This window comes from Entelurus aequoreus, linkage group LG15 (assembly GCF_033978785.1).
Source record: "Entelurus aequoreus isolate RoL-2023_Sb linkage group LG15, RoL_Eaeq_v1.1, whole genome shotgun sequence".
Taxonomy (NCBI): Eukaryota; Metazoa; Chordata; class Actinopteri; order Syngnathiformes; family Syngnathidae; genus Entelurus; species Entelurus aequoreus.
In genome coordinates this window covers 27,276,973-27,302,044 of record NC_084745.1, presented here as the reverse complement: position 1 = coordinate 27,302,044, position 25,072 = coordinate 27,276,973, and the positions used below count along the sequence as shown (strand labels likewise).

The following is a 25,072-nucleotide window of genomic DNA, read 5'->3' as shown; positions in this document are numbered from 1 at the left end:
CAGGGCCAACACAGATAGACAGACAACTTTCACACTCACATTCACACACTAGGGCCAATTTTAGTGTTGCCAATCAACCTATCCCCAGGTGCATGTTTTTGGAGGTGGGAGGAAGCCGGAATACCCGGAGGGAACCCACGCAGTCACGGGGAGAACATGCAAACTCCACACAGAAAGATCCCGATTGAACTCAGGACTACTCAGGAGGACCTTTGTATTGTGAGGCACATGCACTAGGTTGGTGTTACTCATACCTACTAGTGTTGTAACGATACCAATATTTTGGTACCGTTACTAAAATGATTTCGGTACTTTTCTACATAAAGGGTGACCACAAACAAATTGCATTATTGGCTTTATTTTAACAAACAATCTTAGGGTACATTAAACATATGTTTCTTATTGCAAGTTTGTCCTTAAATAAAATAATGAACATACTAGACAACTTGTCTTTTAGTAGTAAGTAAACAAACAAAGACTCCTAATTGGTCTGCTGACATATGCAGTAACATATTGTGTCATTTATCATTCTATTATTTTGTCTACATTATTAAGGACAAGTGGTAGAAAATTATTAATGTACTTGTTCATTTACTGTTAATATCTGCTTACTTTATCTCTCTGTTAAAATGTAATTATCACTTATTCTTCTATTGTTTGATACTTTACATTAGTTTTGGATGATACCACACATTTAGGTATCAATCCAATACCAAATAGTTACAGGATCATACATTGGTCATATTCAAAGTCCTCATGTGTCCAGGGACATATTTCCAGAGTTTATAAACAAAATATACATTTAAAAAAAATGAAAGAAGATGTTGTGATGCCAAAAAATCTTGACGTAATCATAGTAGTATCGACTAGATACGTGCCTGTACTTGATATAATTACAGTGGATGTCGGGTATCGATCCACCAATGGCGTTTGTTTACCTTTTGATGCCGGTGAGCTACGGTGTGTAGTGAAGCATGTTTAGCTATTCCGCGTCCTGCAGGGATGATGTCTCAAGATTAAAAATGAAGCACAACTGCTCAACGATTAATATTATTATATTTTCATACAGTATACATTCTCTCACAGCAAACTATTTTTACCTGGTGCGCTTTAGACACTGACAGTGGGAAATATGTGTGTGTGTGTGTTCATTTGTGTGTGTAGCAGTCCATTAGGAGTGTTTAGCTTAAGTTCAAGCTCCCACGCTGCTCCTTGGCCTTGCTGTCAGAAACTCTAATAAATGATTAAGGGGACGAACATTACCATCCAACTGCTTCTGCTTCCCAAAGCTTCTTGCTGCTTGTCTGTTTTTTTCATTTATATCTGGTTTCGCACTCAAATAACAGCCTTTTCTGTGATACAACTCCACTTCATTCGATTGGGCATAATGTTATGGAATGTTCTAACATGGTTGGATGCCTTTCGCTTTATCTTTTGGTTTGAAATTGCGTTTCAAGGATCAAACGTGCGATCCCAACAGTTTGCAAGTCGTCTTTGCATTGACCCGCTGATGCAACACAATCACACGTTTGCCAATTTGAAGGAGTTCTTAGTTTTGAATTCGGCCGTATTGGGCAAACTTTATCTTATTAGCCTGAAAAGGAGGGTGGATAAAAAGAGTAGACAGGAGGATGAAGACACAATTAAGCTTTTGACAGGAGCTGGCAAACTTAAAAAAAAGTCTCTCTTATATAACGTGCGATAAAAGAATGAAACAAGTCAAATTCATTATAAAAAAAAGAGGACGATGCGTTTGAACAGAATTTGCCTGGTACTCTGTGATCTGAGGTTTCCATCCCTCCACTGCATTATTCACCGCGCTCACGTCCTGAGTCTGCTGTACTGACACCGTGTTCCTGCTTCATTATGAAAGGCTTCTTCTACTTTTCCTTTGGACCCCCACGTGGGTCGGAACATGGCGTTTGGCGACAAATGAACGTGAATAAGTGAGAGGAGATCTGCACCACCACCATCACATCCTATAACCCAAGTGAGCGCCGACGAGGAAGGCTTCCTCTAGTTCAGTGTTTTTCAACCTTTTTTGAGCCAAGGCACATTTTTTTCCATTGAAAATAATCCAGTGGGACACTATCCCATCCTCGTCGCCATTGTTGTGTGCCAAACTGGTCACTTATTAGTTCACTTATTAGCAATCTAAGCTTAATAATACACCAAAAGAAAGCTTATTGTCTTTATCTGCCTTTTATTCCCGCTCTTACTTTTTCCACTTGCAGGTGTCCAACACACAACACATGCCATCATATCCTGTGTCTCCCGCCCTTAAGTTCCCCTTAAAATGGTTCCGGTATTGTCCTGTGACCCGAGTAACCAATACATGACAGACACCACCAGCAAAAATTTTTTAAAACGAAACTCAATAGCCTATATCAGGGGTGCTCATTACGTTGATCGCGAGCTACCGGTCGATCACGGAGGGTGTGTCAGTCGATCGCCAGCCAGGCATTAAAAAATAGTCCTAAAAATGAGCGATCATAAATCTTCACTATGACGTCACTTTCGCCACTTGATTGACATTCACGGCACACGAGGGTCTTCTGAGATGACGCTGGCTGCTGCCAGCTCCTTATTAAGAAAAAATTACAGACAGGAAGGCGAGAAACACTTTTTATTTCAACAGACTCTGGCGCTGTACCTGTCGTCAAAACTCCAAAGACCGACTGCACAGTTGCACAATAAAAGCGCTGCTTCATCCTGCCTGCACTAACAAAATAAGAGTCTCAGAAAGCTGGCGTGCACAAGCTAGCAAGCTACGGGGTTTGCCGCCAATGTATTTCTTGTAAAGTGTATACAAAGGAGTACGGAAGCTGGACAAATAAGATGCCAAAAACCAACCAGTTTCATGTGGTATTGGACAGAAAGGAGGACTTTTTTTCTCCTCGATTTGAAAATGCGGACGTTATCAGCACCACTGTCTGATTCCTATCAATGCAAGTCATCAGAATCAGGTAATACACCAACTTATATTCTTGTCTTCATGAAAGAAAGGAATCTATATGTGTTGAACATGCTTGCATTATCTTTAAACACTTTTAACTTGTTAACAATATTAACTATATGTGTTAAACATGCTTGTATTATCTTTAAACACCTTTAACTTGTTAACAATATTAACTATATGTGTTAAACATGCTTGTATTATCTTTAAACACCTTTAACTTATTAACAATATTAACTATATGTTAAACATGCTTGTATTATCATTAAAAACCTTTAACTTGTTAACAATATTAACTATATGTGTTAAACATGCTTGCATTATCTTTAAAGACCTTTAACTTGTTAAAAATATTAACTATATGTATTAAACATTCTTGTATTATCATTAAACACCTTTAATTTATTAACAATATTAACTATATGTGTTAAACATGCTTGTATTATCTTTAAACACCTTTAACTTGTTAACAATATTAACTATATGTGTTAAACATGCTTGTATTATCTTTAAACACCTTTAACTTGTTAAAAATATTAACTATATGTGTTAAACATGCTTGCATTATCTTTAAACACCTTTAACTTGTTAACAATATTTACTATATGTATTAAAAAATTTTGTATTATCATTAAACACCTTTAATTTATTAACAATATTAACTATATGTGTTAAACATGCTTGCATTATTATTACACACCTTTAACTTGTTAACAAAAACATATATTTCATAAATAAGTAAATATAAATGATATATATGAATGAGGTAGATATCCGTGACTTGATCAATTGAAAAGTAGCTCGCCTGCAGAAAAAGTGTGAGCACCCCTGGCCTATAAAGTCGTTCTCATCAAATACCTGACGCAATTGTTCGATATGACTTCTAACCATAACCATAATTAATTCTCTTGTCTTTAAGTAGGCTTACAAAGCAATGAGCTACCTGCTGCCACCTACTGGTACGGAAGAGTATTACATGGTTACTCTGCTGATCTCCAGACACTAAAGACACTTTACAACGGCACATCGTTTGCGGATTATAATTATCGGTTTGCAAAAAATATTTTTCTGACCAATTAGGTGAAATTGCATAATTTCCCACGGCACACCAAACGATATCTCACGGTACACTAGTGTGCCGCGGCACAGTGGTTGAAAAACACTGCTCTAGATGTGGAATAGGAACTAAATACAGCATTGACCCGAACATAAGACGGAAGTTGTTTGATGACTTTGCTTCATTGATGACCGTTAGCGTCATAAGTTACCCCAACTTTTAATAAGCTCATTTTACGGGTGTGTCTCTGTGTTGCGACTGTATCTCTCCAATGAGTGTGAGTGACAGGCAGAAAATCTCCCACTCACTTAGGAAGAAGTCGGTTTGTATATGAACAAAATGTTCCCTGAATGATCATGGGAGTAACGTTCCAGACCCCTGGGGGAATTTCTGCGAAGTAGGGACACTATTTTATGATTTACTTCAATATTGTATGTATTTTAGGTCTTTGTAAACTGTTCTTTCACACACTGTTCTTTCACACACACTCATAGACACCTATTACGCTCCTAAACACTTCTACACTCTTACGTAACTCGAATGATAACGCGAAAGAATTAGCTGCAGGTGATGAGGACGACTGGCTTTTTAAGAGAACCTGTTGCCGTCATCCTTATATCATTTTCTTCTTTCTTTATGTAGGAACTAGTGTTGTCCCGACACCAATATTTTGGTACCGGTACCGGGGCTAAAATTATTTCGATACTTTTCGGTACTTTGATACTTTTCTAAATAAAGGGGACCACATAAAAAATCCATTATCGGCTTTATTTTAACAAAAAATCTTAGGGTACATTAAGCAAATGTTTCTTATAGCAATTTTGTCCTTAAATAAAATAGTGAACATACTAAACAACTTGTCTTTTAGTAGTAAGTAAACAAACAAAGGCTCCTAATTTAGGTGCTGACATATGCAGTAACATATTGCGTCATTTTCCATTCTATTATTTTGTCAAAATTATTAAGGACAAGTGGTAGAAAATTAATTATTCATCTACTTGTTCATTTACTGTTGATATCTGCTTACTTTCTCTTTTAACATGTTCTATCTACACTTCTGTTAAAATGTAATAATCACTTATTCTTCTGTTGTTCGATACTTTACTTTAGTTTTTGATGATACCATAAATTTGGTATCAATCCAATACCAAGTAGTTACAGGACCATACATTGGTCATATTCAAAGTCCTCATGTGTCCAGGGACATATTTCCTGAGTTTATAAACATAATATAAATTTTAAAAAAAAAAAAGGAAAGAAGATTTTGTGTTGTTAAAAAATATCGATGTAATCATAGTAGCATGGACAAGATATGCTATTGTACGTGGTATCATTACAGTGGATGTTAGGTGTAGATCCACCAATGGCGTTTGTTTATATTGTAGCGTACCAGAAGAGTTGGTGCTGCAGGGAATTCTGGGAATTTGTTCTGTAGTGTTTATGTTGTGTTGCGGTGCAAATATTCTTCCAAAATGTGTTTGTCGTTGTTTAGTGTGGTTTCACTATATGGCACATATTTATGACAGTATTGGCATTGTTCACACGGCCACCCTTAGTGTGACATGTATGGCTGTTGAGTAAGTATGCACTTCATTCGCTCGTGAGCAATGTGCTTATAGTCAAGATGATTGTGTCATTAGTTCATAATCAGGCACAATGAAATTGAGGTTAGGCTTTGTTAATTATAGACTAATTGATTTGTGACTTTTTTTATTATGTAAAACTTACCAAATTCGCTACAAAATTAACAACATGGAGTTTGCATGTTCTCCCCGTGACTGCGTGGGTTCCCTCCGGGTACTCCGGCTTCCTCCCACCGCCAAAAACATGCACCTGGGGATAGGTTGATTCTTCTTTTCTTTAATCCTCTTGGCACCCCTTGGGAGCATAGGGCGTCTACCATGGATCTCCACCTCACTCTCTTCAGTGCGATGGTCTTCGCTTCTTGCCAGGAGATCCCCATCTTGGTCAATTCATCAAGAGTGGACTGCCTCCAGTTGAGTTTTGGTCTCCCTGGCTTCCTCTTGCCTTGAGGGTTATAGTCCAGGGCTTGTCTTGCTAGGTTTCTCGGATCTTTCCTAAGTGTATGGCCGATCCATCCCCACTTTCTGCTTTTGATTTCATTTTGAATTTGCTCTTGGTTTATGCGTCTCCACATGTCTACATTTGATATCTTGTTGGACCACCACATCCTCAGTATGTACCTGAGACAGTTGTTAATAAACACTTGTAGTTTATGGATGATTGATTTGGTGGTTTTCCAGGTTTCACAGCCATAAAGAAGGACAGATTTTACATTTGTATTGAAGATTCTGATTTTGGTGTTTCTGGAGAGCTGGGAAGAGAGCCATACAAGTCGGAGAGTTCCAAAGGCATGTCTTGCTTTGCTGATGCACAGCTCGACATCTTTATCAGCTCCTCCATCTGTGCTGATGTTGCTTCCCAGGTAGACAAACTCGACCACATCTTCCAGGGGGTGCTCCTCGATTGTGATAGGTTGATAGGATTTGGTGTTGAGCCTCATGACCTTGGTCTTCCCAGTGTTTATCCTGAGGCATATCCGTTTACTGTGTTCATGCAATCTGGTGGTCTTGCGTTGAATGTGTGTGTGTGTTCCTGAGATCAGAGCCAGGTCGTCAGCAAAATCAAGGTCTTCTAGTTGTTCGAAAGGATTCCACTGTAATCCTGTCCTCTGGCCATCCACTGAAATTGTCATTGTCCAGTCGATGGAGATAAGGAAGAGGAGGGGTGACAGTTGACAGCCTTGCCGTACTCCTGTTTTTATAAGGAGGGTGTCCGAGAGCTTACCATTTGAGATGACTTGACCTGTGAATCCATCATACATGCATTTGATGATGTTGACCACTTTTATTGGAATTCCATAATGTCGGAGATGTTTCTGTCTAGACTGTCGAAAGCCTTTTCACAGTCGACAAAGTTTATGAATACAGATGACTGCCATTCGATGCACTGTTCGACAATTATTCTGAGTGATGCAATGTGATCTGTACAGGAGTTGTTTTTCCGGAAACCTGCTTGTTCCTTCCTGAAAATCTTATCTAGTGGTTCTTGTATTCTGTCCAGGATAATTCGGCAGAGGATTTTGCTGGGGGACTGAGAGGAGTGTGATACCTCTCCAGTTTTTACATTCGCTGAGGTTTCCTTTCTTTGGAACTGTGACAATTAACCCCTCCTTCCAATCATTGGGAACCTCCTCTTTTTCCAGATGTCATAGGTTGATTGGCAACACTAAATTGGCCCTAGTGTGTGAATGTTGACTGTCTATCTGTGTTGGCCCTGTGATGAGATGGCGACTTGTCCAGGGTGTACCCCGCCTTCCACCCGATTGCAGCTGAGATAGGCTCCAGCACCCCCTGCGACCCCAAAAGGGACAAGCGGTAGAAAATGGATGGATAGATGGAAGATTGATTTTTCAAAAATTGTTTTAAAGAATGAAAGTTGCCATCAATTCCACGTGGGTGCTCGGCATTGTCTGTGGGTGCTCGGGCCCCGAAGCACCCACGGGATCGACGCCTATGACTGTATGTGTTTGACTTCTGAGTCGCATCGTCACGTGCATGGGAACATGACACCAGTTGCGAACTAATTTATGAACACGGGAAATTTGTCTCACCTAAATGTTAGCTAGCTAGTAAACACTGCACAGTGCATTAATAGAATTGCTCGAAATTGACATTATTGCTAGGCAGGCCAATTAGTATGCTATTTATTTAGCACCATGACAGAGCACTGTAAAGCTCATTAGCTTTTTTCACCACAGTGCCATCTGCTGGCGGTAATAAGGCATTTTGAGGTAATTTTTTTGTTTGTTTTTACCTGGTCTGCGCCCTTCTTTTTCTTCTTCTTCTTGCCCCAGCAGCCGGAACTCTCTCCGTCGCGGCCGTTGGCGTCACAGAGGAGACCGTCGAGCTCCTCCAGCCCCCCCTGCTGGCCGTGAGATGTCTCGGCGGCCAGACGATACGACAGGTTCCTCAGGATGCAGACGCAGTTCTCCACAGTCTGGGTTGGGAGATGAGAGGCAGAGATGTGGGACGGGTGTTCAGAAGATGCGGCGCTTGATGCACTTAAATGAAACGTCACGCTTGAGAACACTGCTGAAAGTGGAAGTGGAGGCTAGTAAAAGTGCCTCGTCGACTATCCGCAGCACTTTTCAAGTGCGAGAACGGCGAAGCTCGATAATCCACAGGTAATATGAATGTGTATTTTATTAGTTCAGGCTTTAAAATGAGATTAGAAGAAACTCTGGTAAAATGAGGAAAAATGACAGGCCCGATATATTTTCTTTCAGGCCATTTAACGTGCGCTCATGTCTATATTTAGTGCGAGTCGGCGTGTTTAGTACAACTTTGAAAAGGGGGTGTCATCGAGGTAGTGGAGTGGAAATGAACCAAGACGAATCATCCGTCTATTGCGCCGCGAGAGCCGTCGGTTCACACAAAAACAGGCACAGAGCGTAATTGAACAGACTCGGGAGAGAGCGACACTCTAAACAAACGTCTCACTCCAGCGAGCTGCAGTCACAGACACACCCTGCACAGGTTACCTACTATTTACCATTTACAGTGACATTTCCATTTTCTGGTTTATGCTTTTTTTGGCGCTACATTGCTCCATTCAGCTGCTTTAGTAAAAGAGTGCGGGTACTAGACTGGCCTGCCTGTAGTTCAGACCTGTCTCCCATTGAAAATGTGTGGCACATTATGAAGCGTACAATACGAGAACGGATATCCCGGACGGTTAAACAACTTAAAAGCCTACTGAAATGATTATTTTTTATTTAAACGGGGATAGCAGATCCATCATATGTGTCATACTTGATCATTTCGCGATATTGCCATATTTTTGCTGAAAGGATTTAGTATAGAACAACGACGATAAAGGTCGCAACTTTTGGTCTCTGATAAAAAAAAGCCTTGCCCCTACCGGAAGTAGCGTGACGTAGTCAGTTGTTCACCTCCTCATATTTTCCTATTGTTTTCAATGCAGCTAGAGCGATTCGGACCGAGAAAGCGACGATTACCCCAATAATTTGAGCGAGGATGAAAGATTTGTGGATAAGGAACTTTAGAGTGACGGACTAGAATGCAAGACATATCTTTTTTCGCTCTGACCGTAACTTAGGTACAAGCTGGCTCATTGGATTCCACACTCTCTCCTTTTTCTATTGTGGATCACGGATTTGTATTTCAAACCACCTCCGATATTATATCCTCTTGAAAATGAGAGTCGAGAACGCGAAATGGACATTCACAGTGACTTTTATCTCCACGACAATACATCGACGAAGCTCTTTAGCTACGGAGCTAACGTGATAGCATCTGGCTCAAATGCAGATAGAAACAAAATAAATAAATCCCTGACTGGAAGGATAGACAGAAGATCAACAATACTATTAAACCATGGACATGTAAATACACGGTTAATAATTCTCAGCCTGGCAAAGCTTAACAATGCTGTTGCTAACGACGCCATTGAAGCTAACTTAGCAACCGGACCTCACAGAGCTATGATAAAAACATTAGCGCTCTACCTACGCCAGCCAGCCCTCATCTGCTCATCAACACCCGTGCTCACCTGCGTTCCAGCGATCGACGGCGCGACGAAGGACTTCACCCGATCATCCGTGCGATTGGCGGCTAGCGTCGGCTAGCACGTCTGCTATCCAAGTAAGTCCTCCTGGTTGTGTTGCTACAGCCAGCCGCTAATACACCGATCCCACCTACAACTTTCTTCTTCGCAGTCTCCATTGTTCATTAAACAAATTGCAAAAGATTCACCAACACAGATGTCCAGAATACTGTGGAATTATGAGATGAAAACAGAGCTATTTTGTATTGGATTCAATGGGGTATCGATACTTCTGTTTCACTGGCTACGTCACGCGCATACGTCATCATCCAAAGGCGTTATCAACCGGAAGTTTAGCGGGAAATTTAAAATTGAACTTTATAAGTTAACCCGGCCGTATTGGCATGTGTTGCAATGTTAAGATTTCATCATTGATATATAAACTATCAGACTGCGTGGTCGGTAGTAGTGGGTTTCAGTAGGCCTTTAAGCTGTACATCAAACAAGAATGGGAAATAATTCCACATGAAAAGCTTCAAAAATTGGTCTCCTCAGTTCTTAAAAAACCCGTCTACTGAGCTGTGTTAAAAGGAACGGCGATGCAACACAATGGTAAACATGCTCCTGTGCAAAGTTTTTAGCAATGTGTTGCTGCCATTAAATTCTAAGTTAATGATTATTTGCTAAAACAAATTAAGTTTCTCAGTTCGAACATTAAATATCTTGTCTTTGCAGTCTATTCAATCAAATATAGGTTGAAAAGGATATCCAAATCATTGTATTCTGTTTTTATTTACGATTTACACAATGTGCCATCTTCACTGGTTTTGGGTTTTGTACATTAATATATACAAATACATATACATTATTACATATACATAATATATAAATATACACATACATATATATAAATAAGTACATATATACATACATATAAATGTAAACATATACATAAATATATACATATATATAAATATATACATTTATTAATGTATATAAATATATACATATATAAATATATAACAAATATGCACATATATAAATATATACATATATGAATACATATATATACATATGCATATATACATATACATACATATACATATGCATATATACATATATATATATATATATATATATATATATATATATATATATATATATATATATATATATATATATATATATATATACACATACAGTATACACATATATATATGTATATAATATATATATAAAGCCATCATAATCAGAAACTCACTTTTACATATTGCTGGGTTTTTAGTGACACTGCCAGAGTGGTATTCATGTTTTGTGTTAGTGTAGTGTATTTCCATTATTTTGGATATGGAACATGTGTGCCTAATGTAGTGTCCAGATGCTAAATGGTCCTCTAGCAAGCCTGATTAAGTACTTGTTGCATAAACCTAATTACTGAGAAGACACGATGTAGAGAGACTTAGTGGAAGACGGGTCCAACAGCCAAAGCAGGAGAGCCTGCAGCTATTATTTGTGGCTATTTCACTAATAACCGCCTGCGTGTTCACCTGCCAATCAGTCTTTGTTAGTGGGGCGGTGGCGGCACTCCTCTGGTGGCTGCAGTCAGATGGCGGAGAGGAGCAGGCGGATAAACAGTGATTAAGGGAGGCCATTTAGAGACAGGGAGGGGAGACCTTGAGAAGTCAGCCAGCCACAACACTGTTTATGTGATATCGACTGGACGGACCCCACATAGTTTTGCCACAAGCACACATACAGTACATTTGGGCTCCAACACAACATCACACACTAGGAAGTGTTCACTGAATGACTGAACTCTATATGGCTGCAAGGATGCTGCAAGAAGTGAAATATTACCCCTTTTTTACTTCTTATTGGGCTTTTCCACTTGTGCGTCACTATAAAGTCGTTCACTGAGGCGCACGTGACCATACACGTACGTGACCAGGGCCGTAGCACCAAATTCTACGCCTCCATACGCTATACTCATAAAGGGACCCTCATCCTACCATATACCTAATGTCGCCACATGCACTAAAAAATGCATGGATTTGGTAGAAAACAGTTTTTCAAAACATGCAAAAACATTAAGTAGGTTTTGGGCTTTTTAAAGATGGAATTATTAACATATCTAGAACATATCAAGATAAACGCTCCTAAATAATTTGGTGCCGACAAATTCAATATAAAGTGGCCACAATATGAATTTCAATAATATACAGCGTAACCTGTCATTATTCACTTAAAGGGGTCATAGTAGTCATTTTATTTCAGACCCAGGGGGATCCATATCACAGAAAAAGAAACCATACAACAATAAAACCCAAATAAAAGAAATACAAGCAGAAATAAAATAAATAAATAAATAGATACAAAACACTCCACAATATTCAATGTCAAGCATACAGGCTTACTCGCCAATGTTTCCACAGACCGGATTAAAATCATATTTTGATATTTTTTCTACATTTATAAAAATGGACTTGTGGTCTACATAACATGTAATGGTGGTGCTTTGGTCAAAATGTTGCGTACATTATGTTTTACAGACCATCTTCAAGCCGCTTTCTGACCGTCTCTTCAGGATACGCTATTTAGTAGGCAGTCTTAATAACTTGGCTCCACTTCGACTGTGTTTTCTCCCCGCCGTCTATGTTGTAGTTTTTAGTGCTTCCATATTGAGTCTACTGACAGATACAGTATAAGTTACAACTATACGCTACTTTGTATTACAAATGGAAACAGCGGAGGATGCATGTGCTTGTACGAGCCAGTCTGCCCCACAACAAGAGGATAGCGTAAAAGAAGGAACTTGTCGACTGCAGCGCTGACTACAATGGCAGACTTGTGCTTAGCTCTTCAAGTAAAACTTACACACACACACATATATATATATATATATATATATATATATATATATATATATATATATATATATATATATATATATATATATATATATATATATATATATATATATATATATCCATATGTGGAGCTTATAGCTGACAAGATATGGGGCAGAAAACATCACAGCACAGCGCAAATTCCAAAAGGCTCATTTGGCGGAAGTATGAAAGAAGGCAAGATTATTTTATAAATATCTCCACAATGCCTCCACGGTTTGATTTACAATTTTTGAGACTTATGAGGATCCCAAATACACAACAGCAAGTACCAGCAGGTTAGAAAAGTTGGTCTTGCCTATTATGGCACCCTTTAAATATGATTATAAATATGTCAAGTTTTCCTTTACTTCATAGTGTAGAGATTAGCCGATACTACATATGATAATACATCATTATTAATATGATTACCGTATTTCCGGACTATAAACGACAATTTTTTTCCCCCACACTTTGGACCCTGCGGCTTATAAAACAGTGCAGCTCATTTATTGATTTTTCTTCACTAACAGCCATAATGTTTTGTATTCAACAATTAGTCTAATACAACAGACACTGAAAAGGTGTTATTGTTTGTACTATGGCGAAATATATTGGACGAGTTTTCTCACTGCAAGTTGAAAAAAAGTACTTTATGTTTTGTTCCTTGAAATGACAGTATTCATACATAGCATTTCTGATCGAAAGGATACTTAAATCATTACTCCATGCAATGTTTGTAACTTTTACAATCCAACTAAAAGTATTCATACTTACTAAACTGTCCCATGTGTGATGTCTGTAGGAGTGTTTTCATGCTTATTCGTACGTGCTATCGTAATGTAATCAAGCTAGCGTCGTTAGCATTACCAAATATGCTAACACGTAGGGCCTGCACGATTAATCGAAATCGAATCAACACCAAGGTTTTAATTAGTGCAGTAAATAACCGCAAGAGGCTGAGGTTTTTTTTTTTCCTCCGCCGTCACCAGCATTTGAGTGACAGCCATGTTCGCCAATCAGAATTGTTGAGCCTCGCATTTGTTTGTCTCTTGCTTCCAACAGGACGGAAGACGTATGACTTTGTGCATCGCTCTCAGCACCTGAGCACGTTTGTTTAACAGTGGAAGTAACTGAACAGAGTGACCCCTCTTTTCAATCATTCACAATCTTTGTCTCAGCACAGACTAAAGCGGAGCGTCGCCGCCACCACATTACAGAGAGCCTCGCGACTCGCCCGTTAGAAGTGCCGCAAGGTAACACAAATTAGGAGGGAAAACATAACATTGCAAAGCCAAATCCCATTGTGGGAATACTTCAGCTTCAAATAAAATGGGCAATATAAGCCCATCAATACGAACAAAAAGACAACGTTTGACCTAATTTTTCCCTACCCAAAAAAATGCACTTTAAGATGTTCAATATTTATTTAGGTAAAATTTTTGCTAACAGAAAATGATCCCATTTTATTTTTGTTTGTTTATTTATTGAGGATAACAAAGCTATTTACCGTCCAATTACAGTACAACGGTAAACAAATCTACAGAATGGAGAAATAAACGTTTATATCCCTTTAAATGGTTACTTGCGTTATTATTATATATTATGATTACATTACATTATTAAACAATGTATAGTTTTTATTTAATATTTCTTCAGTTGAAGAGCATGATGTGGTCAAAAGCTCTGTCTGTCTGCATAAGTAAATGATTGCATATTGTTCTAATGTGTGGCAACTTGAGTCAAGAATATGTTGACAGTCTAAAAGTAATATGTCTTAATTCACTTGTTATTTTCGCAGTTTTATGCATGTTTATGTTGGGTTTTTTTCATTCTGTATGTAAAAATCGACTCATTCTCTGTAGCGAGCATTGCAGCTAATGGGAGCAATCAATTCTACCTTTAAATCACTTTAAAAATGCATTCAAAAATTGTCAACAATACTTAAATTACGTTTCGTAACCTGTACACTAACCAAACTGTAGTGACATTGTTATCGTAAGAGTGAACACTGAGGAACTCTCTTTCTAGCGTAGTAACACATCGGCGTGCTTCGGTATTAGCCATAAAAGCTAGCTCCGGCAAGTGATAAGCTAGCTTCTATGTCGGCATGAGTTTGTAATGCACAACAGTGCGATAGAACACCAATCTGTACTGACTGAAAAACATGAACAATCATATTACAGTATCTGTAAAGTATTAGCCCACATTTCATGTTTTGTTTGTACACAGCTAGCCAGACAGTGTATGTACTGTAGTTGTAATAACACACATGACGTGCTGCGTGTATCATGATCTATACTAAAATGTGACTCACTCGATGGACAGTTGTGCGTTTGATCCAGCTGGCCGGGGACATTTTTCCCGGTTTATCTGGGGTAAACACGCCATTTATGTCGAAAAAGCCTGTCTCCAAATTCCACATTTGCAGCTTCATGTCATGTCGACCTCACTTTATCGGCTTCCGTCTGCTCCAGCGTTTCATCCTTTTTTTTGTGCTCGCTTCTAGAAGCAGCAGTTCATCCTCTGTATACTCAGCTTCAAAAAGATAAGGTTGCAAATCCTCATTTCTCCAAAAAATAGTCATCTTCGTTGTCTATTACCAAGTCTGTCATGATTAGAACACACACGCGTGTTTGTTTCGGGAAGTAGGAACACACATTTGTTGCCAGAAGTCAGACGTGCGCTGCTATGGAAACAAAAATCAATGGGCCCATTCAGCAATAAGTTCCTAACTTTTCCTCTTATCTTTCTTCCTAAGTGATTTCCTAAGAGGAGTCCCTTCAAATTCATGACGTGTTCTTAAACGACCAAATTGTTCCTACCTGCTGTTCTTAAGTTGTTGAATGCCAAATGGTTAGCACGTGGGTGTCTTTCATAATTTGCATATAAACACGCCCTTACGTCCCCAATATGAATATGTAAACACCCTTAATTCTGTAATTTGCATAGGGAAACGCCCTTAATTCCCCATATAAGGGCACAATTCCGAACATCAAACACAAGGAGAAAACACAAACAGATTACAGAAGAGAAATTCGTATTATCCCGCGGGGGAAATACATCATGTCAAAATGTAAGTTTAAGAAAGTTGCGACTGCAGAGGTAGCCTAAAGCGTTCAAATAAATATTCGTCACTTCAGGCAAATAGGTCTATAATAAATATGCGCTCCCTCCCCAGGGCACAATCTGTGGCATCTTGCAGTAGCAGCAAAAGCATTGCCATTGTGTGAGTTGAGTTGCAACAGGGTGTGCGTGAGAGGCCCGTTGGTCTTTTAAAGAGTAACCAATCACTAAATCAATGCCCTGGTAATTGATGATTGTGTGAGTGTGTGTGTGTGGGTGTGTGTGTGTGTGTGCGCGCACACACACGCAGTATTTTGAAATGTCTATATATTGCTCATTTTGCTATATGTCTGTCTGTCTTATCTATATCTATCTATATATGTATCTATGTATCTATCTATCTATCTATCTATGATAGTAATGTAACATTAGACCAATGGTTCTCAACCTTTTTTCAGTGATGTACCCCCTGTGAACATTTTTTTAATTCAAGTACCCCCTAATCAAAGCAAAGCATTTTTGGTTGTAAAAAAGAGATAAAGAAGTAAAATACAGCACTGTCATCAGTTTCTGATTTATTAAATTGTATAACAGTGCAAAATATTGCTCATTTGTTGTGGTCTTTCTTGAACTATTTGTAAAAAAAGATATAAAAATAACTAAAAACTTGTTGAAAAATAAACAAGTGATTTAATTATAAATAAAGATTTCTACACATTGAAGTAATCATCAACTTGGGGATTGTAACAGAGATCCACCTGGATTCATGAACTTAATTCTAAACATTTCTTCACAAAAAAATAAATCTTTAACATCAATATTTATGGAACACGTCCACAAAAAATCTAGCTGTCAACACTGAATATTGCATTGTTGCATTTCTTTTCACAGTTCTTTTTGACAGACATTTAAAAAAAATCTCACGTACCCTTTGGCATACCTTCAAGTACCCCACCCCCATTTGAGAACCACTGCATTAGACAATAGAAGTAAGGGAACTTGTCACACTTAAGAACAAATAGGCCACCCTAAGAGTGCTCTGGAGCACTCGTAGATTTTCTTCTTACCTACGAACAAATCCCAGCTAAGAAAACATTGGTGAATACAAAAATCTCCTTAAAAACTTGGGCCTAAGAACACAATTTGTTCTTAAGAACTGTTGCTGAATGGGCCCAATGCGCGGAAGAAGTCAGTCAAAGATTAAAATGACTAAAATACGGTAAATATTGAAGATATTACATATTGTTATCAATGTGTCCGTTACTACATTATATATAGACTTGCAGTGTGTGTATACAACATTGATGGAGGGTCTTGAAGTTGTCCTAAAGGGCTTTGAGGGCTACAAGGTGATTCCCATTAGCCGTATCTTAAAAGTGTTTATCCTCTTTAAAATCCCAATAAAAATATTCTTGTCTCTCATAATGATTGTGAACTATAGGCAAAAAAAAAAAAAAATGCAGTTCCCTTTTACAGGTAAGCGTTGATGACGTTATGACGTGACACATCCTGATTAAACTGAAGGCCACATACCTTGCTGTCAATCTCACTGCTGCCTAGAGAGGTCTGGATGACGTAGAGCAGAGCATCTGTGAGGCCGTCACACTCCCTCATCCTCCGCCTCGCCTCCTCACCTGCAGAGCTGACGTTCCTTGAAGAAACAGACAGGAAGGCAAAGTGGTCAGAGTGTGTTTGCTAAACAAGACCCCCCCCCCCAAAAAAAAAGAGGGACCACAAGAAGGGAAGACAGAGGAAATGGGCGAGACAGACACGAAGCTGGCGGCTCTACAGAAGCTTAACAAACGAAAAGGGAGCATTAAAATTCTGGATACATCTCAATCTGTGCCCCTGAAGGCTTGCTTCGATTTAAAGCACTTGACTTGCGTCCAATAAAAGGCTTTTTATTTCCACGCTTGGTGGCCGAACTTCCCAGTTGATCCTCACGCGGCCGCAGCTTTGATTATTTCTCAGTGTTACTCACTTTTATTATTAGCAGATTTGCCAACACAATGCTGGGAGATAAAGAATGAAACGCTATTTTAATAAACGATAAATGTGGGTGGCACGATTGATGGGTGGAGATATAGATCAAGATATTCGAGCAATGAATCTGCATAGAACAGTGGTGTCCAAAGTACGGCCTGGGGGCCATTTGCGGCCCGCAGCTAATTGTTTACCGGCCCGCCACACATTCTGGAAATGCTATTGCAAAAATAAAAGAAAACATTAAAAAGAGTGGAATGAGGTGAAATCTGACTCGAAAAAGTTGCAATGTTGACACAAAGCTGCCATTCAGGCTGTTTTTTTTTTTTGTCTATCTTTATTTTTCTTTTTTTGCCATTGCTCAAAAAAAAAAGAAAAAAAAAGTCAATGTTATAATGAATTGTTGACCTATTCAAGGCTCTAATTATTTCAAAAATTTCACTTTAAAATGTTTTATGTGGAAAATATTGCATATATTGTGTGGTTGCCATACAAAAACATCAACGTTTTCTTTGACAAAAGAGCATAATACAAACAAAATAATAGTTCAAACGTAAAATTGACAGATATATCTGAAGTTGATCTCGTAACTTAAGTGTTGAAAGTAAAAAAAAACTAATACAAATGTACCACTTTATGAGTGGGGCACCTTTTGGATCCTAAATATATTTAATGGGATTTTATTTATCTTTTCACTGTGATTACTCAAAAATAACAATGAATTAATATCAATGGTGTCTTGCATTATTGATGTTTTTAAGGCTCTAATTACTTCACATCAAACATTGTTTTCTGAAGGTTTTGGGCAGTGGGGGAAATACTGCATATTTCAGTTTTATTATAAAAAACAAAGTTGTCTTGACAGAAAAGGCATAACATCTTTTTTTTTTTTAAATTGTATATCAACATGAAGTTGATAGACTGTATAGATTTACTGTAAGCGTTAAATTAAAAAAAATTAAAAAATAATTTGACTTGTTTTTAATATTTTAATGACTTAGACCCTTTATGGTCCCCGGGAGCCCTAAAGGTAAAAAAACCCCAAAAGCCATATATTTTGTTATGATTTGAAAATCAAAACTATCAAAATGGCCCCCGCATGCTTTAATTTTTCCGTATGCGGCCCTCAGTAGAAAAAGTTTGGACACCGCTGGCATAGAACAAATGAAATGAAACGGATCATTTTGTTTGTGAGTAAATAATTGACCTGCTCTGTAGCCTTGTGGTTAGAGTCTCCGCCCTGAGATCGGTAGGTCATGAGTTCAAACCCCGGCCAAGTCATACCAAAGACTATAAAAATGGGACCCATTGCCTCCCTGCTTGGCACTCAGCATCGAGGGCTGCTGCTCACTGCTCCCCTCACCTCCAACATGGGGATGGGTCAAATGCAGAGGATACTTTCACCACACCTAGTGTGTGTGTGTGTGACTATCATTGGGACTTAAAAAACATACTTTATTACTAACATTATTGACCCAGATGTAAGATTTTAATCTTCCACTCAAGAAAAAAGTCTGAAAAAGTTAAATGTGGTCGGGGTCTATAATTTCTCCGCACCTGTGAGACGACACAGGCCTGTTAGCAAAAAAGTTTCTCAAAAAAGTTATCAAAGAGTAGAGGAAGAATTAGGAAAAATATCGGACAATAGTAATGAATTAAGCAACAATAGTTGGTAACACTTTAGTATGGGGAACATATTCTAAGTAACAAAGACTTCATTTAGAGTTATTTGGACACTAGGGGAACATATAAGGGTTAGGGTTACTAATAAGCAATAATTCAGAGGTTATTGAGAGAAGACTCTTAATTAATAGCTTACTGGTTGTATAATAAGGCCATGCAGAATAAGGCATTAATAAGTACTTAATAATGACTAATTAAGAGCCAATATGTTACTAATGTGCATGTTAATAAGCAACTAATTAATGGTGAATATGTTCCCCATATTAAAGTGTTACCCAACATTTTACCTTGCAATCTACCAGATGTTAAAAACAGACTGTTTTATTTTTGATGTTGTCCTAAATTATATTTTTTTCAAAGGTTGTTTTGAAAAATACCATTCAAGGTTGTCTCATAATGTACAGGAGTACCTAATGTTGTGTACTTTCACACATTGAAACACCAAAAGTCGACTGACTTCCTCTACTAACAATCCGTCTTTTTTTTTTGCAAAAGCACTCACTTGATAAGACTCTCATGCATGGAAATATCATTTGACAAATTGTTCAATTTTTCATCGAGTCATAACAAAACTCCCCCAGTTTTCTCTCCAATCAACCTGTTGTTTAAAAGGCAAATGTAAATAGTGGATCTTTCAAAGGAAAGGACAAGATGACATTTGTTCGCCACATAAATCTTGATTGTATTGTGTATTTTCATCTGTTAATTAAAGTGGTGCAATCCACCAGGCAGGGGTTGCGGGGAGCAGACGTGATAAAAAGCAAAAAGGGTAACAAATCACAAGAATTATCAAAGTACTTTGCGAGTTTAGTGGCATCCATTTGTGAGTCTGTCATTATAGGTGAAGTGTCAAGCTAGCAGACAATAGAAAGGTATTGATAGCATACAGTGGAGTCCATTCATCATGCTGGCATTATGAGGAGATCACAGTTCTTTGACTAGTCTATGAAATGAGGTCAATCCTTTATTGTTGTGATGAGAATGAGGTGAGAAGAAGACACAAGAACTCAATTAAAACTTAACGTCTGCGGCTTCTGGCTTCCAAGAGAAGGTCAAGTCAGTCTCACCAGCACTGAATGCTAATGTGCAAACAAGCTCGCTTTGCATACGCGACAATTGTGTGCAAAGTCAATGTGAAAGGGAGCGGCATTGAAAACATGTCACTTTGGCTAATAAAGACACTTTATGTTTAAAGAGAGAATTGGCACGTTTGCTTGCACTTTATATTGGATGACGAGTCAAACAAAGAAATCAAAAGAAATGCCCAAGGTTATTGTGACAAAATCTTTGCATAATCCACTTAAGATCAACATCCTCTACAGTGACATTTTGTTCGTCCATTTCCTTTGTCAAGAGTTACACTTTTTGCAAAAAAATATAGCCTTGTAGTGCAAAACATGATTGTCCTCTGCAGTGGACATTTGTTTTTGGTTGAACAATTTGGGTAAAAAAATAGCCCTGCATGTTCTGAGGTCGATATTTGTTTTTTGTTTCAAATTTTAGGGAAAAAATAGCCCTGTTCTGAGGTAGACATTTTTTTTTTTTGTTTAAAATTTTGGGGAAAGATTTGCACAAAAAAAAGTCCTCTGCACTGGACATTTGTTTTTGGTCTGTTTCCTTTACCTCTGGGGAAGAAATAGTCCTGTTTTGCAAAGCACAAATGCCCTCAGCAGTAGACATTTGTTTTTATCATATTTCGTTTGTCAGTGCTCCATATTTAAAAAAAAAACCCAAAAAAGCCCAGCAAGCACAAGACATTAAAAACAACATTGAGAATTTGTTGAATTATCCTGACTCCTGACCTTGAGCAACTTAAACATAACGTTGAAACAGCATGCTTTTTGACGACGTTTAATCAATGTTGGGTTCTGAGGTTGATTTGACCTTTAGAATTTGCCAACGTGGATCCAACGTTTGACGTTAACGTTGTCTCTAATTACAAATTATTATAAAAACTATTTTACAATGTTGTTTCAAAGTCAGTTTTAAAGGACATGTATGTATATTCAACGTTATCTTGTGCCTGCTGGGAACTGCAGCTCTGTTATGTCCTCTGCAAAGTACATTTGTTTTTGGATACACATTTTGTAAAATAAAATCCCCATGTTGTCCAAAACACAAATGTCCTCAGCAGTGGACATTTGTTTTTGGTTTACACATTTTTGGACAATAATGCCTAGTTATGCGGGACGGCGTGGCGGAGTTGGTAGAGTGGCTGAACCAGCAATCGGAGTGTTGCTGGTTACTGGGGTTCAATCCCCACCTTCTACCTTCCTAGTCACGTCCGTTGTGTCCTTGGGCAAGACACTTCACCCTTGCTCCTGATGGCTGCTGGTTAGCGCCTTGCATGGCAGCTCCCGCCATCAGTGTGTGAATGTGTGTGTGAATGGATGAATGTGGAAATACTGTCAAAGCGCTTTGAGTACCTTGAAGGTAGAAAAGCGCTATACAAGTATAACCCATTTATCATTTATTTATTTATGCAAAGCCTCTTCGGTGCAAGCGGGCACTCGTTTTGTGTTACAAATTGTGGGTAAAAAATAGCCCCTTTTTGCAAAGCTAAAATGTCCTCTTCAAAAGACATTTGTTTTTTAATCCACATTTTTGGAAGAAAAAAAATGTTTTTGGTTCACGCATTTTTGGCAAAAAATTGCCCTGTTATGCGAAGCACAAATATCCTCTGCAGTGGACATTTGTTTTTAGTTACACATTTCAGGAAAAAAAATAGCCCTGTTAAGCAGAACACATAGGTCCTCCTCATTGGACATTTGTTTTTGGTTTACACATTTTTATAAATAAAAAAATATTAATAAAATAAAGCCCTATTATGCAAAACACACATGTCCTTTGCAGTGAACATTTGTGTGGTATGAATAATATAATGTGCACTGGAGGGCACGCTGTTTCTCAGGAGGACATAGTACAGTTTTTTTTCCATTTGCTTACACACAAGCACTTACTAACTGTGTGTCTTTTTTCAAAAGGATTTACACTCTTTTCCAAACACCACATTCAATTTTCTTAATTCCTAGATTATTTGCAAAATGACACACTTGGGTCAAAACATATGCCCATTCATCAAAATAAGCAAGCATTTGTAAAAATGCAGTTTTATTTTCATCTCACTCACACAGACTTCAAATGATAAGACACTATTGGAGTGAGTTACCCAGAAGTTAGTGATAAATACAAAACACATTTGTAAAAACCCCTATTTTACTATAAGAAATCACATGTTTGGGGCATTTTGCCCTTTTAGCATATGTGATGACTGTAACTTGACAAAATAGATTGGCAAATCCACAGCAATCGTCATTGTTTACTTTGAAGTGGGCCTATATGTAAGGACCTAAAGAGAAAGTAAAAATATCCTGTAATCTTTTCAAGAAGTGATGCTGCAAACTGAAAATATGTATTGTTACCACAGCCAGGTAAAGCAACATATCACAGTAGTCAACAATGACATAAAGTACAAATTAAAATCTGAGACAAATAAATGTTTGAAAAAAAATCTGGAGATAAAGATGTGTGTATCACAATCCTAGTGTGTGTGTAAAGTGTGAAAACGGGTGTATCACAAGATGGGAAGGTGTGTGTAAAGCATTGTGTAATATTTCGCAAAAACTGTGAAGCGGAGTCTATGCCTAAAATCAGGCAAATCTGCACAGTTGTTTTGTTTACTGTGTGTAGACTTTGTGGTTAGAGTGTCCGTCCTGAGATTGGTAGGTCGTGAGTTCATACCAAAGACTATAAAAATGGGACCCATTACCTCCCTGCTTGGCACTCAGCATCAAAGGTTGGAATTGGAGGTTAAATCACCAAAATGATTCCCGGGCGCGGCCACCGCTGGTGCTCACTGCTCCCCTCACCTCCCAGGGGGTGAACAAGGGGATGGGTTAAATGCAGAGGTTAATTTCACCACACCTAGTGTGTGTGTGACAATCATTGGTACTTTAACTTTAACTGTATGAACATTTTAAATTTAGTGTGAAAGCAATTGGAAAAAACTGTATTAACTCTCTAGGATCACATTGAACATTTCCTAATTTCTTGAACGGCAGTGACATTTCACTGAGTTCCAGCCATGAGAGACCGCAGAGGCGTTTCAAAGCAAATATACAGAATGTGCTCCATGAGTAGAAATTCTGTACCTGTGACAACAGGAGGTGGAAATCCATTCTATAAATACAACTGAAATATACAACAATGATGGACAAAGGATGGATTTTTTTTTTTAACCTTTGTAAAAAAACATTTTCTGGTGTTGAAAATGAACCTCCAAACACACTTGGTTGAGAGTGAGATGGCGAGATGTCACCATAACCACTTGGATCAAAGGTTAGGGAGAAAATCCATCTTGGGTGTGAAGCCAACATCAGCACATAGGCTGACACAAAGCTTGGACTGAGTGCAGGAAATGAGAGCCCCTACATGATAAATTAGCAGAGAATCTGCACAAAATTAAACAGGTAATCTCTGCTCTTAAACTATCCTCTTAGGGCCTCACGGCTCTTGCTATCTGATGTCACTCCCCATTAACTCAGTCAGACTCATTAGGCTTGCATCATTAAATAATTACCCGGTGAGAAGAAAGACAGAACATGATTAAGCATCCTTTTGAAAAAAGAATTCCAAACAGTGCTTCTTTTGGCTGCAGCCGAGTGATAAATTGCACGCTGTTTCTCCGTTAATACATCATACTGTATATCGTTTGAAGAAAAACACGCCTGACGTGTAATCAACAACCTTTGATCAATGCATTGTTGAGAAAGTAGGGCACAGGTAAAGTGAGGTGTGGCAAAGATGTGGCTTTATTTTGGTAGATCGATACAGAATGAAATCATTATGGGACTATAATGACGAGTACAGCTGGGATTGTTTGCGGGTTGTTATCAAATTCTGTAATAGTTGGCCAGTGATGTTAGTTAGGGGTCACCTGGGACAAATATAAAGGTTACAGGGAGAAAAGGATTATGGAAACATCAGTTCAAGCCCATTTGACTTCCTCCCATTATGTTTAAAACCTGAGCAAAGTGCTCATTAAAGGCCTACTGAAATGATTTTTTTTATTTAAACGGGGATAGCAGATCCATTCTATGTGTCATACTTGATCATTTCGCGATATTGCCATATTTTTGCTGAAAGGATTTAGTAGACATCAACGACGATAAAGGTCGCAACTTTTGGTCGCTGATAAAAAAAAGCCTTGCCTATACTGGAAGTAGCATGACGTCACCGGAGGAAGGACTCCTCACATTTTCCCATTGTTTACAATGCAGCGGAGAGATTCGGACCGAGAAAGCGACGATTACCTCATTAATTTGAGCGAGGATGAAAGATTCGTGGATGAAGAAAGTGAGAGTGAAGGACTACAGTGCAGTGCAGGACGTATCTTTTTTCGCTATGACCGTAACTTAGGTACAAGGGTTCATGGGATTCTACACTTTCTCCTTTTTCTATTGTGGATCACGGATTTGTATTTTAAACCACCTCGGATACTATATCCTCTTGAAAATGAGAGTCGAGAACGCGAAATGGACATTCATAGTGACTTTTATCTCCACGACAATACATCGGCAAAGCTCTTTAGCTACTGAGCTAACGTGATAGCATAGGGCTTAAATGCAGATAGAAACAAAATAAATAAATCCCTGACTGGAAGGATAGACAGAAGATCAACAGTACTATTAAACCATGGACATGTAACTACACGGTTAATAATTCCCAGCTTGGCGAAGCTTAACAATGCTGTTGCTAACGACGCCATTGAAGCTAACTTAGCAACGGGACCTCACGGAGCTATGATAAAAACATTAGCGCTCCACCTACGCCAGCCCTCATCTGCTCATCAAC

At 38.4% G+C, this 25,072-nt stretch overlaps 1 protein-coding gene across 5 annotated transcripts in view; it reads right to left on the bottom strand.

Moving 5' to 3' along the window:
* Positions 1 to 25,072, bottom strand: part of ctnnd2a (catenin (cadherin-associated protein), delta 2a) — a 726,237-nt gene that overhangs the window by 113,106 nt on the left and 588,059 nt on the right. For all 5 annotated transcript variants that reach the window (XM_062021144.1, XM_062021148.1, XM_062021145.1 and 2 more), the window contains exons 16-17: positions 17,087 to 17,204; positions 7,851 to 8,033 (exon numbers count right to left, since the gene is read on the bottom strand). In XM_062021144.1, the coding sequence (XP_061877128.1) occupies positions 7,851 to 8,033; positions 17,087 to 17,204 (301 nt within the window). The remainder of the gene's footprint in view (positions 1 to 7,850; positions 8,034 to 17,086; positions 17,205 to 25,072) is intronic.